This window comes from Ursus americanus, chromosome 9 (genome assembly GCF_024610735.1).
Source record: "Ursus americanus isolate L20-20 chromosome 9, mUrsAme1.1.p, whole genome shotgun sequence".
Classification (NCBI taxonomy): Eukaryota; Metazoa; Chordata; class Mammalia; order Carnivora; family Ursidae; genus Ursus; species Ursus americanus.
Window position 1 is genome coordinate 10,951,906 of NC_142135.1, and position 25,698 is coordinate 10,977,603.

General features: G+C 48.5%; 1 protein-coding gene across 4 annotated transcripts in view; it reads left to right on the plus strand.

Moving 5' to 3' along the window:
• The window catches only part of ASAP1 (ArfGAP with SH3 domain, ankyrin repeat and PH domain 1), a 341,646-nt gene that overhangs the window by 11,632 nt on the left and 304,316 nt on the right, over positions 1 to 25,698 (plus strand). For all 4 annotated transcript variants that reach the window (XM_045812249.2, XM_087864619.1, XM_087864618.1 and 1 more), the window contains exon 2: positions 25,401 to 25,486. In XM_045812249.2, coding sequence (XP_045668205.1) covers positions 25,428 to 25,486 — 59 coding nt within the window. In that variant the 5' untranslated portion in view covers positions 25,401 to 25,427. The remainder of the gene's footprint in view (positions 1 to 25,400; positions 25,487 to 25,698) is intronic.

A 25,698-nucleotide genomic window follows, 5' to 3' on the forward strand; every position in this document is an offset into this window, starting at 1 on the left:
CTTTCTTGCTCATCTCCCCAACCAACCTAATTCTGAATAAGCGTATCCCAGCGCCTCCAGTGTAGACCCTTCTGGGCGGGCCCACCGTTCCTGCCTCAGGCCAAGCCTCTGTGCCATCTCTCCCGAATCATCTAGCTGGTTCCTAGCTCACTACCCATCCCCTGCTCATGTCCTCCAAGCTGATGCCAGGGGAGCTCCTTAAAACCAGACCGGGGTCACCCTCCTGCTTGACAGGCTTCAGTCCCCCCTCTCAGGGCCCAGGTGGTCATGTGAGGAAGAAAGCAACCCCGACTTTTCAGCTGCTCAGACCTGGGGTCCGCCCTGGCTCTCTTACCCGCTGAGTGCCCTTGGATGAGCCACTCACCTTGCTGAGCCTGTATTTCTCCACCTGAGAAATGGGCACGTGCTGCCTTATTGAGTGATGTGATGGGCGAGGGAGAAAACACATTACAGGGCCCACCTGAACACATGCACCTGCACTGAATCTCTCTCCGCTACAGTCTTACGCCCCTCGGGGAGCCCTTAGTGCCCACCGCACAGTGGACCAGGCTCTGCACTCATGTTTGTAGAATGAATTCTTCCTTCATTCGCTTTCAGCTTAGGCTGTGACAGCCTCTCTTTCGATGAGTTGGAGAAACTCTCTCAAGTCCTGTCAGGGCCGATGGGAGCGGGGCCCCGACACTCAGGCGGAAGTCGGCTTGGGTGCAGGCTTCCTGACTCCACGCCCCGAGTCCGAGCCTCTGCACTGGCTGCTCTGTGACTTCCAGGAGCTGCCTCCTGGGGCGGGTTGCCAGGGTTCAGGAATGTGTCATCCCAAAGAAGGGTGAGGCCGTCCACGCAGCTCTTATACACAACAGCACATACGAGCGTTTGCACAAGCAGGGCCGCGTGAGTTAGTGACGTACACGTGTGCTTTTCGGAAAGAGTCTTAATGGACGTAACGTGCCTATGTGTGGGGTGTTCCCCTCCTGGAAGCTGCTGGGAGCTGGTTGGGGTACATGGAGTTCCGTGATGGTATTTTAAGGGTTTGAAGGCAGTCCCAGTGCTGAGCATTTGCACAGGGGGATCGTGTTGGAGCGGAAACAGAAAGGCTACGGAGGGTACTCACCTCGTCAGAAACAGAGCTTCTGTGGTGTAGACAGTTGGTAAGAGTTTGGATCCTGGACTTAGGATGAGTCCTAACTCAGCCTTTTCCTGGCTGACCCTGGAACTTGCTCACTTTGGGCAGGTTCCGAGCCTCGCTGAGCCGCAGTCTTGCTGCTTGTCAAATGGTGAGACTAGGACTTCCACCTCCCGGGCTTGTGGGGGGACTGACTCTGTGTGGCACACGTGGAGAACAGTGAGAAGGGCCTGCGCATGCCAACTCGAAGTGCAGATACGCCCTGACCTGATGATGATGATGGTTAGGGGTTGAGCCGTAGTCTCCAAAAAAGATTCGTGGGGTCCTAGCCCCCAGGACTTCAGAAAGTGACCTCATTTGACAATAGGTCTCTATAGAGGTAACCAAGTTAAAATGAGGTCATTAGGGTGGGTCCTAATCCAGCGCAACTGGTGTCCTTATGAAAAGGGGAACTTGGGACACAGCGCCAGGCAGGCACGCACAGAGAGAAGGCGAACCAAAGACCCAGGGAGAGGCTGCCATGTGATTGGAGGGACATGTATGTAAGCCGAGGAGTGCCAAGGGTGCTGCCAACCCCCACAGATGAGGAAGAGACAGGGAAGGATTCTCCCTGGTGGCCTCAGAGGCGGGGTGACCCTGCTGGGACCTCAATTTCAGACTTCGGGTGCCAGAAACTGTGAGAGAGTGAATTTCTGTTGTTTTAAGGCACCTCGTCATTGGTGCTTTGCAGGGTCAGCCCAGAAATCTCAGACTGACCAGAAGGAGGCTTGCATGTGTCTGGAGATTGGCTTGTGGCATTTATTCAGCTCACACTGGCCTGAATCTAGCCTCCACTTGTCTGTTCTTGTCGTGCCTCCAAATGGCACTTGTTGAGAACTTCCCTGATGTCACTCTGGGAGCAGGAGGTTAGAAGTCTGTGCTCCCAGCCCAGAGGCTGAGAGGGACACTAAGGAGCAGCTCGTCAGGAGGCGAAGTGACAGTCCATCTGTCATGGGACTGTATTGAGAAGGGCATCCGTAGAGCAGACAAGGGATGAGGGGGGCTTTGGGACCAAATGCGGAGAACGGCACAGGACAGTAGCCGCGGCCAGTGTGTGCCAGGGATCGGAGAAGGGTTCTGTGTGTGGGATGGGGAAAGGGTGGTTCTGGGGACTCGGGCAGCAGAAGCACCTGTAGTCTGGAAAAGTGAGCAGAGACAAGATTGGGGCGGAGGTTGGCCCTAATCCTGCCACCGGGAAGGTGAGCTGTGTGGCTCTGTGCTGTAGAAACACTCCCCCTGTGGGGCTCAGCTGTACCCACTTCGTCTCTGACCTGAGCGCCAGCCTCCCTGTGTGGTGCACTGAGAGGAGATTCAGATGGGAGGGAACATATCCCGAGCTTCAAGCATGGGAGTTGTTCTGGGTCGTAGAGACAATGTTGTGGGAGAAAGAGTGAGGCCATGGGCATGCGAGCGTCCAGGGTCAGAGCCCTGGGTGAGAATGCCCACTCTGCCCTTGCTTTGAGACCCCCCTTTCTGTGTGCCCTGCTGACACCCACTGTGGAGCGGAGATGAAAATGAGCTCATCTGTACATCGGAAACCGGGGATGTACTGTATGGTGACTAACATGATATAATAAAAATCATTAAATAAAAATAAAATAAAATGAGCTCATCTAGGATGAGTCTGTGGCACCTGGGAGGCCCTGAATAATAAAAGTTAATTCTTCTCTACTTAACCCTGGGACTCTGGAAAAGGGCTTTGTGCTGCTTATAAAACCCAATAATCAGAGGTGGAAAGAGAGAGTCAGCATCTGGAAACACCTGCACTTCATGGGGGCAAAGTCACTGTCAGAAAGGTGGAGGGTGGAGGCCCTACGAGGAAGGGGTGAGATGCGGGGGCTCCCAGGAGGCCTTGATAACACTTACTGGCAGGAGTAACACTCATGTCCTCATTGCTCTCTAGTTACTTAGAATGTTGCAGAAAAGCAGGTAGAGACTTCTCAGCCTTGGATGACTTAAAAATAGTCCCTGGCCTCAGAGTGGCCAAGCTGTTCCCCATGACCCCTTCCGCTGATGTGCCCCTTCCCCACTCACCCCTCCTCTGCCCCTCTGCCCAGTGATGACCCTCAGGCATCCTCCTTCCAGCCATTCTGGCTACAAACCTTAATATTTATTCCACACTTATTTATTTCAGTTTCCACTGCACACCAGCATTATTCTAGGGTCTGGGCAACAGCAGTGAACACGACAGGGGAAAATCCCTGTCCTCATGGAACTAATGTCCCAACTGAAGAGACAGATAACAACCAGACATCAAATATATGGATATGAAATGGTGAAAAGTGCTTATGGGGGAAAATTGGAAAGGAGACTGGGGAGTGCTCAGGGGGTGTGCTCTGTGAAATGGAGTGTTCAAGGAAGCTGTCTCTGAAAAGGTGACATTGGAGCAAAGACCAAAAGGAGCTGAGGGAGTGACCATGTGGCAGTCTGGGGTAAAATGTGTCCTAGACAGTGGGGATAGCCAGTGCAAAGGCCCTGGGGTGGCTGCATGTGGGACCATGTTCAGGGAACCTCAAGGAGGCCAGTGTGGTGCACTTCTCAGTCCAGTCGACTTTAGAACATTTTCCTCACCCCATCCATACTCCCCATTTACTGTCACTCCTCATTTCCCCCAACTCTTCACCCCCAGCCATACAAGCACTAACTATGCACATTTCTACACCCCCACCCCTGCTGGATCTAAACCTAATACCTGTGCATAACAAAATCTAGAAAGAACAGGAAAAAGTAGAGCAGAAGATGGTGATTTCCAGAGATGACCACTATGCAGTTAGGCTACCTGGTTTCTGCAGATGGTGACAAAATCTTATACAAGTACTTTAATGATCTGATTTTTTTCACTTAATATATTGGGGGTCTCCACGTGAATAAATTTTCACATTATCATTTTTGATGGCTATGGGCATACCATAATTTACTTCATCAATTCCTTATTGGTAGACATTTAGGTTGTTTCTGATTTTTGCATTTATGTGCTTGTCCATATATTTACATGACAAATTCCTAGAGGCAGAATTGCTGTTTTAAAGTGTCATATGTATTGCCAAACTGCGTTTCAGAAAACTTTACTAATTAATATTTCCGAGAACAGTTCCTTGAGAGTGGGTATTTCTTGAAACCCATGTCAGCCATGACCACTATCAATTGTATTAATCTTTGCACAGCTAATAGGCTAAACATAAATGTTGGTTGTTGTTCTTTTTTTTAAGATTTTATTTATTTATTTGAGAGAGAAAGATAGCAAGAGAGAGCATGAGCGGGAAGAGGGAGAAGCAGGCCCCCTGCCAAGCAGGGAGCCCTATGCAGTGCTCGATTCCAGGACCCCGGGATCATGACCTGAGCCGAAGGCAGACATTTAACCGACTGAGCCACCCAGGCGCCCCATGAATGTTGTTTTTATTTGCATTTTTATTTATTTATTTTTCTAAAGATATATTTGTTTATTTTAGATCAAGAGAGAGTGTGAGTGGGGGAGGGGCAGAAGGAGAGGGTAAATCTCAAGTAGACTCCCTACTGAGCACAGAGCCCGATGAGGGGCTTGATCTCACAACCCTGAGATCATGACCCAAGGTGAAATCGGGAGTTGGACACTTAACTGATTGAGCCAACCAGGCGCCCCTTTATTTGCATTTTTAAATTGAATGCTGAAGTGGAAGATATTTTCATCTCCTAGCCCTTGGCTTTCCTAGTTTAGGAGTGGTCTGTGTGTATCTTATGCTCATACTTGTATTTTGTATACATTTTTTTTGTTTATTTGTAGCAGGTTTTTATATATTAGAGCAGCACTTCATTCCAATTTTAGCATATGAGCCGCCAAAGCAAGCACCCCAACCACCACTTCAATACCTTATTCTAATATATATTTGTTCCAGAGGTGTTCTGACTCATTTGGTGATAACCAATGCTTATTTGTTGGTATGAATGCATATAACGAGAAAAACTGTTTTGAGAGCCAAAAACATGGGTTGCATTCCAATGTTCACTCAAACAGGGTTTGTATCTTTGGGAGTGTCCCTTTCCTTCTCTGGGAAACCTCAGTTTTTTGTCTATATAATGAGAGGGTTGGCTAATGAGATAAAAGTAAAGAAAAAGGAATTCTATGATCGTGTGATAATGTAGCACCCTTGGTCCTCGTATTTGTTTAGTATCATTGAGTTCTAGATATTATGCAATGTTTCTTTGATCAGAATGTCATAAATCAAGTAGAAAGTGGCCTATGTATGGACTATAAGAACTGTTGCAAACTGATCTAGGCCAGTTGCCAATTTAGTTTTATTTAATATTGCACTTTTACGTAGACTTGACGTTGCCCTCAATCGTGACTCAAGCTGCTTGCTCAACCTTGAGGGCCTCGATTGCCTCAGCAGAAAGTGTGGGAGGTGCAGCTGATGGGTATCGAGGTCATTTCCAGCTCTGTCTTTATTATGCCTATTAAGAATAATGGAAAGAATCCACTGGGAAAAAACCGGGATTCAGCCTGCCCGTTGACCTGCCTGAGGTACCAGAATAAGCAGGTGACAGCTGGATTCGAACCCAGGACCCGTGCCTCCAAACCTCTGGCTCTTTCCCCGGCTCAAGTGCCATTATGGGTGGTAAACCAAGATCTGCCACGATCACTGTTAGGCATGGGGCTTACTTCATTGCGCTGTGAGTCCCCTCAGAGGGGTCTATTTGTGGGAGAGAGTTTTGGGGACACAGGGAGGAAGGAAGATTACTGGGAAAGTATCTGGATTTCTAAGGACAATGAGTGAGACTTAGCAGAGGGAACTCAGGGGAAGGAACAGAGAATCCCAAGATAAGTGAGAAGGCAGGAAGATACTGTATGGGAGGGAGAGCACAGGCCAGAGAGCAGGAGCCGGGAAATACTGCATGATCGAACCTTTGTACGAAGGAGTTAGAAAGCCAAGCCTCATCTGGAAAGTGCTAGGACAGGTCTTATTAATTTCTCTACAAAGTCATGCAGTTATCTTCTCCTGAACTTCCACGTGGCTGCCCTCTCTCCTTCCTCCCCCTCCTCATTCCCTTCCTCCTCCTCCTCCTCCCACTCTCCCTTCTCCCTCCTCCCCTTCTTCATCCCCCTCGTCCCCTTCCCCCCTTTTCTTCCTCTTCTTTCCTCTCCTTCCTCCCTCTCCTCCACCCTGCAGCTTCCATGGGAAATGTTTCCATCCCACTCCCACTCCCTCCATGTCAGGCCCCCACACCTTTGCTCAGTGGTCTGCCTTGAATGCCCGTGACATTCGTCTGCTCGATGAGCCCCTTCTCCTGAACCTGAGCGTCTCCCCTCCCAGGAGGCCATTCCAGACCTGCCTGATTCCCAGTAGAATTGAGCGTCTCCTTGTCTGTGTCCTCTCTCTGCCAGTACAGGCTTTTCTCAATGTGTCTGAAACATTTTAATGACTGGTTTTGTTTACACCTCTCTCTCCCTTATTACTTTGTGGCTTCCTGAGGGCAGATACTGTTATACTGTTACCTTATTTGGAACCCACAGGATCTAGCATAGGGTCTGGCACACACAAAGTGTTCCATTGAAGATATTTTTTGGGTAAATTAATGAAACCTTGTACAATCCAATTCAATAGACATTTCACTGCTCAGGAGACTAGAATGGCATATTAGTAATACAGTGTGAATAGCGGCAGTAACAAATATGTAACCGCTCAAATACAAGAGATGTTTTGATTTGTTCTTCACTCATGTGAAAGTCCAAAATGGGTATCAGTGGTGGCTTTCCATGATGTGGTGACTCACAGACCTGGGCTTCTCCCACCTTTGTGGCCCTGCTGTCCCCATGGCTTTGTCATTGCTGCCCCCCCTGGCAGAAGGGATAAGGAACACAGAAGAGGGGTGCCTGGGTGGCTCAGTCAGTTAAGCAAACGACTTGACTGCTGGTCTCAGCTCAGGTCTTGATCTCAGGGTTGTGTGTTCAAGCCCCACATTGGGCTCTGCGCTGGGCGTGAAGCCAACTGAAAAAAACAAAAATGCAGAACACAGAAGAGGCACACATACTTCTTAAAAGTCTTGGCCTGAGCATGGAATGTTTTTCCATCTTTTTGTGTACTCTTCAGTTTCTTTCATAAGTGTTCTGTAGTATAGATCCTTACCACTTTGGTTAGGTTCATTCCAAGGTATCTTATGGTTTTTGGTGCTATTGTAAATGGAAGCGATTCCCTAATTTCTCTTTCTACAGTTACACTGTTAGCGTATAGAAAAGCAACTGATTTCTGTGCATCGATTTTGTATCCTGCCACATTGCTGAGTTGCTGTATGCGTTCTAGTGATTTGGGGGTGGAGTCTTTTGGGTTTTCCACATAAAATATCATGTCATCTGTGAAGAGAGAGAGTTTGACTTCTTCTTTGCCGGTTTGAATACCTTTTATTTCTTTTTGTCTGACTGCTGTTGCAAGGACTTCTGGTACTATGTTGAACAATAATGGCGAGAGTGGGCATCCTTGTTGTGTTCCTGATCTTAAGGGAAAAGCTCTGAGCTTTTCCCCATTGAAAATGATGTTTGCTACGGGCTTTTCATAGATGGTCTTTATGAATTTGAGTAATGTTCCCTCTATTCCTACACTCTGAAGAGTTTTAATCAGGAAAGGATGCTGTATTTTGTCAAATGCTTTTTCTGCATCAATTGAGAGGATCATATGGTTTTTGTCTCTTCTCTTATTAATGTGTTCTATCACATTGATTGATTTGCAAGTGTTGAACTACCCTTGCATCCCAGGAATGAATCCCACCTGGTCGTGATGGATAATCCTTTTAATGTACTGTTGGATCCCTATGGCCCAGCAATCACACTACTGGGTATTTACCCTAAAGATACAGATGTAGTGAAAAGAAGGGGCACATGTACCCCAATGTTCATAGCAGCAATGTCCACGATAGCCAAACTGTGGAAGGAGCCAAGATGCCCTTCAACAGACAAATGGATAAAGAAGTTGTGGTCCATATATATAACGGAATATTACACAGCCATCAGAAAGGATGAATACCCACCATTTGCATTGACATGGATGGAACTGGGGATTATGCTAAATGAAATAAGTTAAGCAGAGAAAGGCAATTATCATATGGTTTCACTTAATATGTGGAACATAAGGAATAGCATGGAAGACATTAGGAGAAGGAAGGGAAAAATGAAGGGGGGGATCAGAGGGGGAGATGGACCATGAGAAACTATGGACTCCAGGAAACAAACTGAGGGTTTCTTAGAGGAGGGGGGTCGGGGGGATGGGTAAGCCCGGTGATGGGTATTAAAGAGGGCACGTAATGGCAAATATTTCTACCCTTGTTCCTTGGCCGGAACTCTGACATTGGGCTACACACCTAACCACAAGAGAGTCTGGGAAATGTAGTCTCGCTATGTGCTCAGGAAGAAGTGGGACCAGAGTTTTGGGGAACAGCTGTATGGTCCTCATTTGAGCCCAGTACCATTTCTACCAGGTAGACCTTAATTGCCACTGAGGGAGAGTCATAATTTGGTGTTAAAAGGAATGAATGAAATCACCCTTTGAGTTCCATCTACTGTCCTAGATATCTTTTATACATTTTCTTAAGTTAATGTCATAGTAATCGTAAATACCAACCCAGAGAGTTTGGTTTGGGTTGGTATTATTAGCTCTATTTTACAGATGAGGAAACTAGGACTCAGAGAAGCGGAGACACATGCCTGCGGTCACCCACCGGGAAGTGGTTGAGTGGGTATGTCGGGTAGGAAGCTTCCTGATGCATAGAACAAGACGGGCTTAATCGGAACAAGAAAAAGCACTGACTCATGTAACTGTAAGTCCGCGAGGTGGGGGCGGAAGGTCAGTCTCCCCACAACACACACACAACACCTTGAATTAAGATGATTGAAAGAGTTTCATAAAGGATTTTTAAATTAAGGTAAATTTGACATAAAATTAACCATTAACCATTTTAAAGAGTACAATTCAGTCACATTTGTACATTCACAATGTTGTTCAACCATCACCTCATCATCCAAAAGGAGTCCCTGGACCCATTAAATAGTCACTCCCCACCAACGCCCCCCCCCCCCAAACCCTTGGCAACCATTGCTTCTGTCTCCGTGAAGCCAGCTACTTTAGATGTTCCGTATAAGTGGAACCATACAGTGTGTGTCCTTTTGTGTCTAGCTTCTTACACTTGGCATGATGTTTTTGAAGTTCATCCCTGTTGTAGCATATATCAGTATTTCATGCCTTTTTATGGCAAAATAATATTTCACTGTATGGATAGGCCGTATGTTGCTTACCCATTCATCCATGGGTAGACATTTGGGTTGTTCCCACCTCTGGCTATTGTGAATAGTGCCCCTGTGAGCATTCATGTTCAAGTATTTGTTTTAAAACCTATCTTTAGGGGCACCTGGGTGGCTCAGTCAGTGAAGCGTCTGCCTTCATCTCAGGTCGGGATCCTGGGGTCCTGGGATCGAGCCCCGCTGAGCAGGGAGCCTGCTTTTCCCTCTCCCTCTGCCTCCCCCGTCATGTTCTCACTCTCTCACTCTCTGGCTCTCTTTCTCTCTCAAAGAGATAAATCTTTAAAAAAAAAACCAACCAACCAACCCTGTTTTTAATTCTTTGGGGTATATCTCTAGGGATGGAATTGAGGAGTCATCCGGTAACTCTATATTAACCTTTTGAGGATCTGCCAAAGTTTCCCAAAGGGGCTGATCTTTTTACATCCCTGTCAGCAATGGGTGAGGGTTCTGATTCTCTCCCTCCTCGCCAAGACTTGTTACTTTATGTTTTGTGTTTTCGTTTTTGTTTTTTTTATGGCTGAGCTAGTGAGTGTGAGTGGTCTATCACTGTGGTTTCAGTTTGCATTTCCCTATGACTAATGCTTTTGAGCATCTTTTCCTGTGCTTGTGGGCCACATAAAGGGATCTTTAAGAAGGCATGAGTGTCCAACTCTTGGTTTCGATTCAGGTCATGATCTTGGGGTCCTGGGATTAGGCCCTGTTTGGGCTCTGTGCTTAGCAGTGGGGGGTCTGCTTCCCTACTCTCTCTCCCCTGGCTCGTGCACTCTCTCTCTCAAATGGATGGGTAGATCTTTATTTTTTTTTTTAATCTTTTTTAAATTTTATTTATTTATTTGAGAGAGAGAGAGCATGAGTGGGGGAAGGGACAGAGGAAGAAGGAGAGGGAGAATCAGACTCCCCCCTGAGCAGGGAACTTAACGTGGGGCTTGATCCCAGGACCCCGAAATCATGACCTGAGCCAAAGGCAGGTGCTTTACCGACTGAGCCACCCAGGTGCCCCTGGGTGGATAGATCTTTAAAAAAAATAAATGAAACTTAAAAAAATAAAAGAAGGCGTGAGAAGGTAAGGAGGCTGCAGGGATAGTGCAGTGCCCAGGGCAGGTGGCTCTGGGACTCCTGTGGCATGCCTAGCTTGAGAGATGGGCAGGGAATGGTAAGTGGAACCTGGAGACAGTGAGGGCTGTGGGGAGGGGCCCTGACCAGAGCTGAGACTTGGGTTGAGGGTGGCAGCCAGTTCATAGTTACCACCAGAGAGGCAATGGGGTGGGAGGGATCGTTACTCCAGTGTTACTCTCTCCTGCTCAGGTTTCCAGCTGGGGCTCCCTGTTGGCTAAAACCATCCTGCAAGCCAGAGGGGTAGGGAGCCCTTCCATTAGCCCCTAGAAGTCAGTTTGGGGCACGGAGTAGGGGAGAGTGGAATGTGAGGGGCATGTGGTATACTGGGTTCCAGAATTCTCTTCTCTTCCAGAAGCCCTGGCTCCCATTGCTGCAGTTCTGTGGCTTTTGCTTCATGTGTGGGTTTCTCCTGAGGCTGGTCGTGACACCGGCCAGCAGCTGTTTTGAGCTTCCCTTCTATATTGTCACATCCAGAGGAAGACACGAAACACCATTTCTAGGACGTCTTCCAGAAGACCAAGAAAGAGCTTTCCCAGAAACCTCCAGCTTCAAGTCTCATTGACCCCAATTGGGTCATGTGCCCCTCTAAACTAATAATTAGCAAATTGCTGGGACGGTTTTGAACTGCTTGGGTCCACACGTGCGGGAACATGTGCTTCTGGGGAGGAGGGGAATCCCAAATGAGTTCAGGAAGGAGGAAGGGTGCTTGGTGGCAACCCACAGAGCCTTTCCTGGGGAATTCCTTGACATATGTCTAATTAAAGCCCTCGCTTTGTCCGCTCTGCCTCGTACCAGGCCAGAGGTGAGACCAGAAGTGCAGGCCAAGGCCTCCTGGAGACGTTTTCGCCCTCCCTGCTGCAGGGGCTGGTGTTCAGGCAGCAAGCCGTCTCAGGCCCCCTTGGGACTCTCTCCCAGCCCCTGTCCTCCCCCCTGTGGCCCACCGCCCTAATAACCATTCCAGGCAGTGAGGTCTGAGTTCAACCAGAAGTCCAGGGAATGGAGTCTTTTTGCAGATCTTGTCACAAAAGACAGGATTTTTAAAACCCACCTATTGTATGATTCCGCTTATGTGAAATATCCAGAATAGGCAAATCCGTAGAGACAGAAAGTTACACTGTTCTGCTGGGAGTGAGCCGAGAGTGGAGTGGGCAGTAACTGCTGGTGGATATGGGATTTCTTTGTTTGGGCAATGAAAATGCTCTAAAATTGATTGTGGTGATGGTTGTGCCACTCTGTGAATTGTAATAAAACCATTGAATTGTATACTTTAAATGGGTGAAGTGTATGGTATATGAATTACATCTTGATAAAGCTGTTACGGGGGAAAAAAGACATAAAGAGCTCAGTCTGCTTTTGTTCTGTTTTATTTAAAGTTGAAGTCAGTTGGTACTTTATTCCCTAATGATAAAAATTTTCTGTAGCTTACACCAGGTTTTTTCCCTACTGCCCACCCCCTTCCTCCTTCTTTCCTCCCCTCCCTCCTTCCCTCTCTCTCTCTCCCCGTCCTGCATCTGCCTCTTTCTCTCCTGCTCCTTCTTTCTCCCCCGTACTTTCCCGCCTTCCTTCACTTACATCTTATGGACCTGACCCAGTCCCCAGACCCTCTGGGCACATGAGCAATGCCCAGCCAGTGGAATGTTCCAGCCACTGGCCATGGAGGTCAGTTCAAGGATGCTCACCCTCAGAGCAACCCTGAGACTGTCCTTAGAACTGGGAGGGGGGCTTTCCTCCACGGGGATTGCTGAGCTGTGGCAGCCTGAAGGCCAGTGACCCCGGAGGGCAAGCCTGCCTGATATTCTACCCCCAACTCCCTCTAGGAATGTAGAGCCAGCGGATGCCGAGAAACCCGCCCTGCCCACATCCTTGGAGCCCCTGACTCCAGCCACACCCAAGTTACATCTGACCCTGGACTTTGCAGTTTTGTCAGCCCATAAATTTCCCCTCCTTTTCTCCTCAAGCCAGCGTTTGTTGGGTTTTCCGTCTCATGAATAAGTCTAGCTGTGGCTCCTGCAGACGTGGGCCCTCCACGCTTGGACGACTCACATGACTCCTTTCCACAACAGTCCCAGGGCCGTGAGCCGGGACTGGTCTTTCCGCTCATATCTCTTCTATCAGAATGAGCCAAGAACACCGCTTCCACAGAGGAAACAGGCTGACGCTAGAATGTCCCAGCCTAGCACACGAAGTCCTCTGTGAGGGCCTCAGGATGGGCATCTGGGGACCGCCCAGCGGCCTTTCCCTGTGTCCATGGGGAGGGGCCCGTGTGGCTCCCGTGGCAGGTCGGCCCGTCTGGGTGTGTGCGCGTGCAGTCAGACTCAGATGTGTGCTGGGAGCTGAGGCCTTTGTTCTGACGTGGGGGCCCCTCTTTTTCCCTTTCCATTTTGGGCTCTATATTGTAAACCATTTGAGTCATACTTATTTAAGACTGTACCATGTTTGTAACAATGGGGAAGGGGACCCATGTCAACACTGGTCACCATGATGTCAGAGTGGCAGGTCTCTGCTCTTTCCGCTTTGTCTCCCTGGCTCCCAGGAAACGTGGCGAGCCGCTGTGGGGCCCGGGCAGTATGACTCTCGTTTTATCACTGTGGCACTGGAGGCTTCGAGGAGCCATTGCCCAGATGGCCACATCTCCTGCCACTTCGGAGCACTCACATTCCTGCTGCAGACAAGTTCCTTGCGGTTCTTTGTCGTTCAGGGAGAATTGGGTTGGGGCAGGTGGGAAGCCTAGATTTCTAAGAGAAGCTGGGTTCACACCAGGCCCCAGAAGTCGATGCTCAGGATAGCCTATGTTTGAGACAGCTGCAAAGCAAGAGGCTTGAGGGAACCAGGGGCCCGGTTTAGCTGGCGTTGATGGGGCTCGGATGAGAAATGAGCGTGTGCCTGGAAAGTCTCGGTGTGAGGGTGTTTGTTCAGGCAGTTAGTAATGAATTCATTCAACAGACATTTTCTGAGCCAGATGCTGTGCTAGCTGCAGGGTCTTCCGGTTTCCCCAGCGTCTTCTCTGGGAGGATAAGGATGGGGCGTGGGGTTGTTGTGCTTACAGCTCTGTCGTGCCTGCCTGGGTCATGTTCCAGGGGCCTTCCAACCTACCAGGCATCTTCGGTGTCTCCAGCACCACTGAGGCACAAGGGGGAGGCTGCAAGCCCACAGCATGTCTGCTGCATCCAGCCCCGGTGTCACCCACTGCACCTGGGAGACACACAGCTGTGACATAGAAGAGACTTAAATCCTCACTGGAGGGAAAGAGCCTTGACTCTGGGGAAACTTAATTTTGAAAAGAAGTTTTGTAGACACTGGCTGATCCTTCTAGGTTTACGGCAGTAAAATCCCTGAGAAGCAAGATGGAATTCCAGAAAGAAGTTTGAGGATTGGGATTGCCCCAACAGTGGCATCACCTGCTCACAAGGCTTCATCAGGGTGGGGCAGACAGGTGGTTTCTTCTAGCACTTTCTGTTGACTGGAGGTGGCAGGATGGGAAAGCTTCGTTTAGGTCATATGACTCTTTCCCTAGAGTGGAAAAAGAACCTCCTCATTTCCCATTTTGACAACTCATACGGAAGTCTTTCTGATGTTTCCTTGTTTTTATCTGTCTCTGAACGTATATTCGGTCAACAGGTGTTTACTGAGCACCTGTAAAGCATGTTACATCATCATGTCAGGTGCGTCTATTACTGTGTTCAGGCTTACCCACAAACTGCCTCTGCCTTCAGGAAGGAGATGAAACTCATGAGTCAGGCCCCCCTTTTTAGGCACGACTGCACCGGACTGTCCTCTCCCTCTTTCAAGGCCATCTTCTTCCAGGAAGCCTTCCTTGATTGAACTTGCCCTTCTGTAACCATTCAGCAAATAGTGCCTGCTGCATTTCAGCCCCTTAGCCAGGAGGGCCTTATAAGTCAAGGTCAAAGATTTAGAGGAAAGTAGGTCATGGTCCCTGTACAGGAGGAATTTCTGGTAACTGAGTGTGGTGATGGGAGCAAAGTTAGCCTTTGTACATGGAGGTTTTCAGTGTGTTCCCGCAGTCCTGTTAGTGTGGCATTTTGCTCTTATTTCCTATTCTTCAGTAAACTTACAGAGCTTGTAAGTCAGCAGAGGGAAAGTGCCCATCAGAAAGCATTTCCTGCGTTACTATGCTATGTTCATTATTCATCCAACAGATATATCATTCATTTATTCTTCAACTATGTGTCCAGTCCTAGAAATTGGAACTCTTGTGCCCTCTTGGTGGGATCATAGAAGGGTACAACCTCTGTGGAAAACAGTATGCTAGTTCTTTGGAAATTAAAAATGGAACAACTGTATGACCCAACAATTTCAATTCTAGGTGTCTATCTGAAAGAATTAAAAGCAGGATCTCAAAGAGATATTTAGGCACCCGTGTTCATTACTCATAATAGCCCAGGGGTGGGAGCAACCCAGACTATTCATCAGTGGGTGAGGAGATAACCAAAGTGTGGCACACACGCAATGGACTGTTACCCAGCCTTAAGAAGGAAGGAAGGTCTGGCACATGCTGCACTATGGAGAAACCTTGAGGACATTGTGCTAAGTGAGATAACCCAGTCACAAAAGGCCAAATACTGTATGATTCCACTTATACGAGCTATCTACAGTAGTCAAACCCTAGAGACAGAAAGTGGAATAGGGTGGCCGGGGCTGGGGGAAGGGAATACGGGGAATTGTTATCTAATGGGTATAGAGTTTCGGTTTTACAAGTTGAAAAAGTTCAGGAGATCTGTTATATGACAATGATTAAGTGGATATACTTAACACTACTGAACTGTACAGTTAAAAATGGTTAAGGTGGCAAGTTCTATGGTATGTGGTTTTTTAAAACCACAATTAAATATTTTTAAAATATATGTATCCAGTCTTTTAGAGCAGGCGTATTGTTAAGTACTGAGAATTTTCTTTTTTTCTTTTTAAAGATTTTATTTACTTTATTTGAGAGCGAGTGTGAGCGAGAAAGAGAGCAGGAGCAGGGGGGAGAGGGAGAAGCAGACCCTGTTGAACAGGGAGCCCAATGTGGGGCTTGATCCCAGGACCCTGAGATCATGACCTAAGCCAAAGGCAGACCCTTCTCCGACCGAGCCACCCAGGCACCCTAGCACTGAGAATTTTCTGGTGTACAAGCCAGACAAGGTCCCTCACGTCCAGACCTTCCATCTACCACATGCCACAGGGGTTGTACAGCAACGGCAAGAGTTGGTGGCTAACTAGCCCATGTGTGCAGACGAGGAGGTGGACGCTGAGCAGCGAAACAACCTGTCTCGGTCCCCAGGATGCAAACCGTATTTAGGGGCAGGCGGGTGGAGAACCTTGAGCGAGAGGCTGCCTGGCTGGGGTTGCAGTAAGTCAGATGCTGGCGCAGAGTGCCCGGGAGCTCGGCTCAGCAGGCTCATGCTGTGACAGGTGTTAGTGCTGTGCCTTCCACGGGGCAGAGGGGTCAGCAGACAGCTGTCCCGCAGAAGGTGTGTCTTAGGCTGTGGCATCAAACTTGCTGCTCTGTGGGCTTAGAAATCCCTCTTCCTGTTTTTTCTGTCCAGTATCCCCGCCCCGTTCATCCCTCAAAACCTGATGCTGTTACCACCTCCCGCGGTGAAACCGCTCTGTGTCCAGTCATCTAAATCGTTTCCAGGCTTTGTCCATTTTCACAGGTGCTAGTGACTGTTGCTTCACTCTTCCAACTTCATAGGGGAGGGTGCCCAGCTTGGACGGGCATCTGCTGGCATCTGTTGAACTGTTGTAGGAAGGAAGGAAGGAAGGAAGGAAGGAAGGAAGGAAGGAAGGAAGGAAGGAAGGAAGGAAGGGCAAAATGGAAGATAGAGCCAAATATTTATTTCAGTTTTACAGTTTCATGGGCATTCATTGGATCTTGTACCTGTGGACTGACAAGGGAGGAATTCACTTCCTTTCCTTAGGAGAAGTGCAGATATGGATGGAACCTGGGCCGCAGACAGGTGGGAGGCTGTGGGGTGGGGCCCCAGGCAGGGGCAGGTGTGTGGTCTGAAGGAGATTATTTAGGCTGCTCGTTTCTCAGATTTTCAGCCTTTGGACTGTTCTGGGCTTTAACGAGATGGGATCGGAACATGTCTTGGCTGTACTTTCTTTCCTTTGATTCTGAGATGCCTTGAGTTGTAACATGCATTCTTGACATCATCACAGGGCTGGAGGAGAAAACAGAAGTTCTGCCTCATTAAATTTCATTGATAGTTCAGACACATTGTGTTTCAGAAATAGGAAAATGGGCAAATATGGCTGTCACAGAATGGAAGGAATAAGGTGATCACAGAGAGTGTTGTTAAATTGGGTTGCTGGGTGGTTGAGGCGGATCGGACCTCCTCGGGGGAGTCGGGAGTGCACTGGCATAGCCAGGCTGGTCTTGCCAGCTTGTTAGAGGTCTTTTTTCAGTCCCAGCACTGGGGGAGAAATCCATACAGCGGAGACCTCTCTCCTGAGGCTGCTGCCGCTCTGAAGGGCTGGTGGGATTTAAGGGAAAGAAGAGGATTCTGGAATCAGGCAAATCTAGATTCCACCAACACGCTGGGAGAACTCTAGCAAGACACTCATCCCGTATTAGCCTCAGTTCCCGTCCCTATAAAATGGAACAATAATAATAAAACCTGTCTCCTGGGTTTGCTGCAAAGATTAAAGAAGTTCTCGCTTGTGTAGTCTCTGATACACGTAGGAAGCACCGATCGGTAGGTGTTAGCTCTGTTATGTTTTCAGCTACTGTGTAATCTGTTGCCTGCCCTATAAGGTGGGGATCACAGTGACAGCTCTACTTCTTGCAACTCAGGCCTGGGGCAAGAGTCAGCAAGACTGAAGGTGGCAGAGTCCCTGGGGCCCACATATGGCCTGCGTGGTGTCTAGTGAGCACTTAGCAGGGGGCTCCCTTCTGGGAGTGGGGGTGGTGAACACCTTTCCATGCAAAGTCCTTTCCACCCTGCTTCCTCTTCCCTTGGGCAGGGCAAGGCTGGAACCCTGAGGTGCTGTTCCCAGAAGGTGACTTCCGGGCCTTGACTGTAGACAGGGGGCAACAGCATGATGACCACCTGCAGGAACCATGTCCATGGTGCTGGCCTTGCTGGGAAGCTGCCGGGTCAGGACTCTGGGATGTGAGTGTCCTGTCAAGTTGTAGGTTGTGATGGTCGTGGCACTCGTCTGTCACACGTCCTCTCTCTGCTAGCACTTCTCACATCCTTGTCTGGGGGCCATACCTGGCAGTGTTGGTCCCCTGGCACTTCCAGCCTGCCCCTGGGTGGCAGAGAACACGCTCCTGGGCAGAAAGTCCCGGACGTTGCTTACGGTAGGATGCCCTTGACTGTTAATGGATTTGTGAGTGTCAAGGCCACGCGCGTGGGCACATTACAGCCGGCTGCCACCCCCATTTTCCAGAAGATGCAAGCTGGCAGAAGTGAAGTTTGTTGTCCAAAGTCACACAGCAACTAGGTGGGGGAGCCAGCGTTGGCATGTACGTCTTCCTGCTCCAGAGGCTGTCCTCTTTCCGCTACTTGAAATGCCTCTCCCCCTGCCAAGCCCTGGGCTGCCGGCTTCACCCTTCTCCTACACAGTGAACGGGAGCAGCCACCCAGATGGCTCTGCACCCCACATGCTCACTGAGAGTAAACACCAAATTGTTTGAAAGGACCTCCGTTGCACTATTAAAACAGTTGGCACAACAAGCCCCAGGCACCCACGCACGCCACCCTTGCTCTTCTTCCCGGGGGACCCCGAAGGAAACGTGTTGCTTTGTGGAGGCACAGGCTGAGCTCCACCTGCTGGTGCTGGTGCGAGGAGTGGGTCGTGGCTTGGGAGTGAGCCTCGCTGGCCTCCCAGCACATGGCTTCCAAGGCTACCTCGTTGTTCTCTCCGTGGCTCCCTGAGGCTGTCTGTCTGGCGTTCACTTATTTTAAGATGCACAAAATTTTCAGGATGCAGCTTTTTAAAATGTGGAGGATCGTGATTCACTTGTCGTATGTAGATTCCTCTGGTACCCAGTTCTCCTTTCTCTCCTCACCCGTGGGGTTATTAAATTAGGGTCTCATTCTCTGAACATGGGCTCTAAGCAGAGACCATGGCTATTTCGCTAACCATCATGATCTCCTTGACATTGAGCTTAACAAATACTTTTTCAATAAATTAATTGGTGGATGAATGGATGGACGCATTTCCCCAACAGATGAGTTTCCTTACAGGAAGCTCTGAGCGATGGGAAATAGCATGCAGTAGACACTTAGTAAATGTTTGTAAGGCAGGTCCTGTGACATTGTGTTCACACCCAGATGAGACGGCTTATGAGCATTCATCCTGTCTGTTGTTTCTGTTCCTGTCCCATCCGCCCCCGCTGGACCCGACTTCCCCTCCTTACTGTCCTGTGCAGTGCACTCAGGGCATAGGATGTAAGTTACACGGTCACAGTCATCATAAATTTATAATCTAACAAGACCTTTGGAGTGAGTAAAGCCTTCCCTGACCTCTTCTTTCGAGAGGAGAGACCCAAACCATCTTTGATTGTTGCTTCAACCAGCAAGCGAGGCAGGGGGGTGGGGCCCAGGCTGAAGTCCAGAGGCATCAGAATTGTTAGGCAGAGCACCTCGATCTTTCTTGGTGCGCACTTCCACACAGTCTTGTCTGCTTTCTTCCTCCTCCTCCTTCTTTCTTCTTTCTTCTTCTCTTCTTCTTCTTCTTTTTCCTCTTCTTCCTCTTCCTCTTCTTTTTCTTCCTCTTCTTCTTCTTAGATTTTATTTATCTATGTGTGAGAGAGAATAAATGAGAGAGAAAGAGAGAGCACGAGCCAGGGATGGGGGTTTACAGGGGGGAGAAGGGGAGAGGGAGAAGCAGATTCCCCACTGAGCAGAGAGCCCTATGCGGGACTCAATATTAGAACCCTGGGATCATGATCTGAGCTAAAGGCAGATGCTTAACCGACGGAGCCACCAAATCTCCCCTTGTCTGCTTCCTCCTATATCATACTTGAATGACTGGTCCTGGGCAGAGTCATTAGGACCAGCCCATCCCAAACACTTGCTGGCAGGCAGCAGGAAGATGGAAGAGGAGAAACAGCACGAGTCCAGACTTACCTGGCCAGAGAGGCCGCAGGTGCCTAACTCAGGGCTCCTTGGGGCAGCGAGGGAAGCAGGATCGTTGCTTGCTAGTGTGTATGGAAACTGGGAGACATAGCAATTGGTACGGAATCCCCATGACCAGCTCACGGCGGCCCCAGCATTCACCGTTCAGCAACTGCTGTAGGAGAGGAGTTTGACTTACCTAGCTGAAACAATCAGGAAATAATAACGGGGTATATTCGGTGTGAATTTATACTGTTTTATGTAGTGTAGTGAGTACAGCACTGAGCTTGGAAGTCAAGCTCTTCCAAGCTTGAATCCTAAATCTACTACCACCAGGTAGCTGTGTGACCACATGCTACCTAAGTTCCATGAGTCTCAGTTTTCTTATCTGTAAAATCCAGACAATCACAGTTCCTTGCAGGATTAGGGTGAGGATTGAATGGGGTGACGAAGGTGCCCGGGACGGGTCTGGCTCCAAGACAGTGCCCAGTAGGGGTCACTGTTGCTGCCGTTAAGTGCCTTGAGGGTTCAGCATGGCCAGATTGTTGGAGAAAGCCTCTTGGAAGACAGGGAGTTTCAAGTAGGACTGGGCAAATTGGGCTTCTAATAAATAAGACGAGGATTGGCAGAAATAAAATGTATTCAGGCTGTTTTCTCTAGCTCCTTGATTTTCCAAGTACAGCTTTCACAGACCAGGAAAGATTTAATCAGTAAATAGGCCAAGTGTTTGCTGTGATGCTATGGGGAAAAAAAGGCATTGTCCAGGCTGTAGCCAGCTGCGGATGACTCAGGAGTTCATAACATCCTCTATAAAAGGATACACATCCCCACATCCGTGCAGTCACTTCTGTTGAATAAAATCCACCACCTCTTTGGGGATCAGCAGTAAAGACGGGTTTATATACCAAATGAATTATGTCCCTTATTCCTGCGTGGCATGCAGGAATTGCTGTCCCGACTGACATCCTGTAAGTTACAGGGTAGAAATTCAGTAGAAGCAGCAGAAACACCAGTGGTAAAAAGTGTGGTGCTCCATGGTAATGAATTCTGGTTCACTCGAGCAGGTGCCGCTTTCCATCTCCCATTCCTGGTGGCAGCGGGAAATGAGAGGTTGTAAAGAAGAGCATGGGAGTTGATAGCAATGTTCACTTTGACGTGTATTTATTGAACACCTAGTTATAGGTGCTGTGTGTTTCCTGCCTGGATCTTTGAGCCCACCCTGGAGGGCACTGCAGGCAAGTGTCTCTTCCCATGGAGGGCTTCCTATGTATGTCTGTCTTGCCCCCCCCCCCCCCGCCCCCGCCCCGGCTGTGCTGGGCCAGTGAGGCATGGGAGTTGGTGCAGAAATGCCCCAGCTTCCCTACCCCAGCATGGCAGTCCTGCGGTGTGTTCCCCGCATCTCTCAGAGAGTCCCTCATGGAACTGAGCTCCAGGCAGCTAAGCGGGAACCCGCATAACCTTGGACAAGTTCCTTAACCTCTGAGTTTCACCTTCTTGTAGGATGGCTGTGAGGATCAAAGAGTCCGTAATATCACGGCCCCCACTGTTGGTTCCCATTCATTCATCGGATGCTGGGAACCAAGCATTTTGCTCAGTGGTTTAACTGTGTTTGTCACTGATTCTCATGGTGACTGTATAACACAGGGACTTCAATTATCCCAATTTTAAAAGGCAACTGTAGTATGAGGAGATAAGTAACTCCCCCAACAGCCATATTCTGAGTTCTAACCCAGATGCATTTGTTATAAGGGCCGACTTTTAATAATGAGCAAGTAGTCTAGCAAAGAAGCTGCTGTTCCTGTTTTTATTAGCAAGTGCCCAATATATAGTAGGCTCACTCTGTTTGTTGAATTATAAAATAATGAATGAATGCTTGTTGCTTGAGATCATGAACTTTCTTTTGCTCTTGGCTCCGAATTCAGGCAGTGAGAACAGTCTCTAGCCCATGGCAGGTACAAAACAAATTATTGAATGAATGGTTGAATGAATGAATGTAAAGTGGTATTTTTTAAATTACTGGTAGTTCCCCGGTTCTAAGGAAATCGTGTTAATTGAAAGACATTATTTGTTTCATCCTTACAAAAACCAATCCCAGGAAGGAAATAGCCTTAAAATCCCAACAGTATTTATCTCTAGGCGTTAGGATAATAACAGATGTTAGTTTTATGCCTTAGTATTTTTCATGATGGACCCAGATTACCTTCGTAACTGGAAAGAAAGAATCTCTGTTGGGGGGAAGAAAACCAAACAGTCTCAGAGTGTAAATGGATCCCAAAGCAGCGTGGGCGCGATACTGCCGTGTACGTGGACGCTAAGCTGCCGTGAGTGGTTTCCGAGTCGGGGCAGCAGGATGTGAGCTGACTTTGGTGTCCCTCCTCACACGGCTCTTTCACACGCCCTCTCTCTGGAGGTTCACACCAGTCCAGTGACGTAGGCTAGGCTAGGATTGGTGGCCTTGTTTTACAAACAAGGGACCCGTGAGCCACAGAGGCTCACTGACCGGGACGGGGCTCTGCTCACGGGCAGAGCCGGATTGGAACTTGGCGACGCTGGGCTTGAAGCCTGGTGGCCACTGGACTCTGTCCCAGCAGCCCCTCCTGAAGACCCACTGGAGGAAACGGGACAAGAGCGGAGGGGGGTTGGTGGACCATGGGCTCATGAGGTAGATGTTTTGAGCATCTACTAGGTGCTTCTGTGGAAGAGAAGCCTGGCTTGGACTTTCTCAGTCAGACAACCTGGGCTGGAGTCGCAGGTCTGCCACACACTGTCGTGGGCACGTTATTTCATATCCTCGAGCCTCAATTTTCTCATCGGCAAACTGGCCCAGTGTTGTCTACCTTACAGGGTCATTGTGGGGGTCAGGCTGGCACCACGCAGGTCCTCTGTAGGGAGGTCTTCTTTGCCGACCACCTGTGCTATCCACGTGGGTGGCTTTTGGGTTTTTCTTCCAAACTGTACTGATACTCGTTGGTGTCCATAAATTAGTATTTCCATGTGTATTAGTCAGATTTTACCAAATTAAAAAAAAAAACAAAAACAACAACAACTCTCCGAATTGCAGTAGCTTGCGTGACAGCAGACGTTTCTATTCATGCTCACGGGTCTGTGGGTCTATGGCTTGGCTGATCGAGGTTGGGTTCAGCCTGCTCAGGGTGGATGTCCGGTTGGGTCCAGATCGGCTCCACATGTTAGCAGTCTGCGGTCCAGACTGAGAGTTGGCAGCCGACAGGGACCAGGGAGACATATTCCTTTCATGGCCCATCACAGGAGTGGTAGACTTGGGACCCTACTCTGTTGCTTCCGTCCACATTCCATGGTTTAAATAAATCACTGGTCGAGTCCAGAATCTGGTGGGGAAGAGGACTGCAGTGCTCTAGAGGGAAGGACTATAAAGGCACATGATGGAGGGCACAAACGTGTAATTCAAATCAGGGCGGGAATGAAGAAGTGGGAGCAGTGATCCCCCCGGACATTGTTTCAGGTTCCACACTTGGGTGAAGCAAGAAAAGCAAAGGAACAGCATGTGAAGGAACGGCCTGGGAGGAGCACGGATCGTTGATACAAATAACGGGGCCTGAGTCGTATACCAAGTGAGGGTGGGATCCGGAGGTGAACATTACAGGAAGGTCACAGTCTGTGATACTGAGGGAAAGCATACGTTTACTCTTATTCAAGGGCTACTGTTTCGATTACTACAGCTTTGTGGGGGGTTTTGAAATCGGGAAATAGGAGTCCTTCAACATTGTCCTTCTTTTAAATGATGATCTTGGCTTTCCTGAGTCCATCACATCTCCATGTGATTTACAATAAGATGGTCAATTCTCCATGTAATTTAAATGTGTCATTCAAGGTTCAGGAAGATTTAGACAATCATTGTTGGCCTTTTGGTTTGAAGGAACCGGTTCGGTCATTCATTCAATAAATATCTATTAATATTGGGGTGGGCACTGTGTAGTTGGTGCTGGGGATACACCAGTGAGGAAATCGTAACACAGTCTTGTGCTCAGATAGCTTACAATCGAGTCATATCAACAGATCAAGAGATCAGTTAACATTCACATTCATGAATGCATAATTATGAGTGAAACCTAAAATACATTCTGTGATCTAATCTGGAGGAGCCAGGAGAGTTTCCCTGAAGAAGTAAGACCTGAAGAAGTACAGGAGTTAACTAGGCAAAGATGGTAAGTGAGGAAGACTTAGGGAGAGGGAGCAGCATTGGCAAAGGACCTGGGACAGAAGGACCTTGGCAAGTTCCAGAATCTGAAAGAAGTCCATATGCCTGTAGCAGTGAGCCTGAGTGGACAAGATGAGGCCAGAGAGATGGACAGGAGTCAGAGCATGTTAAATAATTCTGGTTTTATCCTAAAGCACTGAGAAGCCTTTGACGAATGTTCAGCTGAGGGTGGAGAGGTGAGGGGGTGCGGTGCCACAATCAGACTGGTGTTCTAAATTTTTCATTCTGCATATCAGCCGATTGTAAGGCAGAGAGCTTAGTTGGGTCTGGATTTTAAAAACAGTTGTTTAAAAAAACATTTTTGACATTTATGGGACTATTAGAAATCTGAACATTGGATCTTTGGTGATATAAGGCAATCATACAATCTTTTTAGGTATGGGAATGCTATTGCAATTATATTTTTGTAAAAGACCTGGTCTTACAGATACATGCTGTTCTATTTATGACCAAAATGGTAAGATTATTTGCTTCGAAACAGTAATGTGGGGAGAGGGAAGATTGATTTTAAGTTGATGGTGATCGGGGCTGGGCAGTGGGTATGTGGGGTTCAGGGTGCTCTTCTCTGTTTTTGTGTCTACAAAATTCTCTACAACAAAAGATAAAAAAGAAAAAAAAAAGAAAAAAGAAAGCGATGATTCTGGCTTCAGTGTGGGGGACTGGATTTCAGAGGGAGAAATGGTGATGAGAGGAGAGCAGGAAGGAGGCCCAGGTGGGAGGGGCGGAGGCTTGGTTCAGGGCTGTGTCAGGCGGGATGGAGAGAAAGAGAGAGGTTGACAGAACCTTAGGGAATAAATGAGACGGACTTGGGATGGATTGGATATGGGGATAGAAAGAGGGTGGGTCTAGAGTGTCCCTGGGTTCTGGCCCCAGATGGGGGTGGCACTCTGAGCTAGCGATCACTGGAGAAGGATCCAGCGGTCCCTTGGCTCATTTTGTTTTCATTCCTCACCTCTGTTTCCCCTCTATTCTGCAAATATTGAAGCCGTTCCCTTACGTAACACCTTTTATCCCAGACTTCCTGTGCTCTGTGCACTCAGCAATTAAGCTTTGGTATGCATGAATTCATTAAAATCCTCTCTCAGGTTCAGAGGGGCTGTCCTGAAATTTGTATATTCATATAGCTCTACCTCCTTCCTGGACTGGTCCCCTTGGCCAGTGGGGGGTGGGGGGGGACACCTCCGCTTTCCCGTGGGCACAGAGCTGCATGGGTCCGTCTGTCTGTTGCACCTGTGAGCACACTTTGATTTCATGTTTAGAGAAGTTAATGACTTGTAAATTGCTCTCGACTGTAGAGCTAGAAATAGAACGCACGAAGGATCCCTGAGCACTTGCACAGATCCGAGGATAGAGACACCAGCCCCAAGGTGGATCGCTGAAACACTGGTTTGCTGGCTGTTCTCCTTCCCATTCCTGGACAGCCACTCGGTGGTGTCAGAACATTCCTAACAAGGATGCCAGCCTCTGCATGAAATCCCATGTTGGTTTGAGAACATGTCTTCTGCCCAGTCCCACTGGATGACACTTGTCATCTTTTCTCCTGCCCCCATCCAGGTAATTCTCTGATGTGACGGCTGAGACATGAGATCTTCAGCCTCCAGGCTCTCCAGTTTTTCGTCGAGAGATTCACTATGGAATCGGTGAGTGGCCTCAGCCCATCCTGTCTAGAGAGCCCAGCCTGGGAAATGCAGAGGGATTCTTTGGGGGTGGGGAGGGGTTGAAATTCAAAATTTGATCAAACTGCATACTAGAATCTGACAAAGACACCGTGGGTGTGAATATTAGTAGCAAACGGATGTGTGGCATTTGTAGGGCTGTAGACTTCTCAAAGTGCTTCCTGTTGTCACACCAC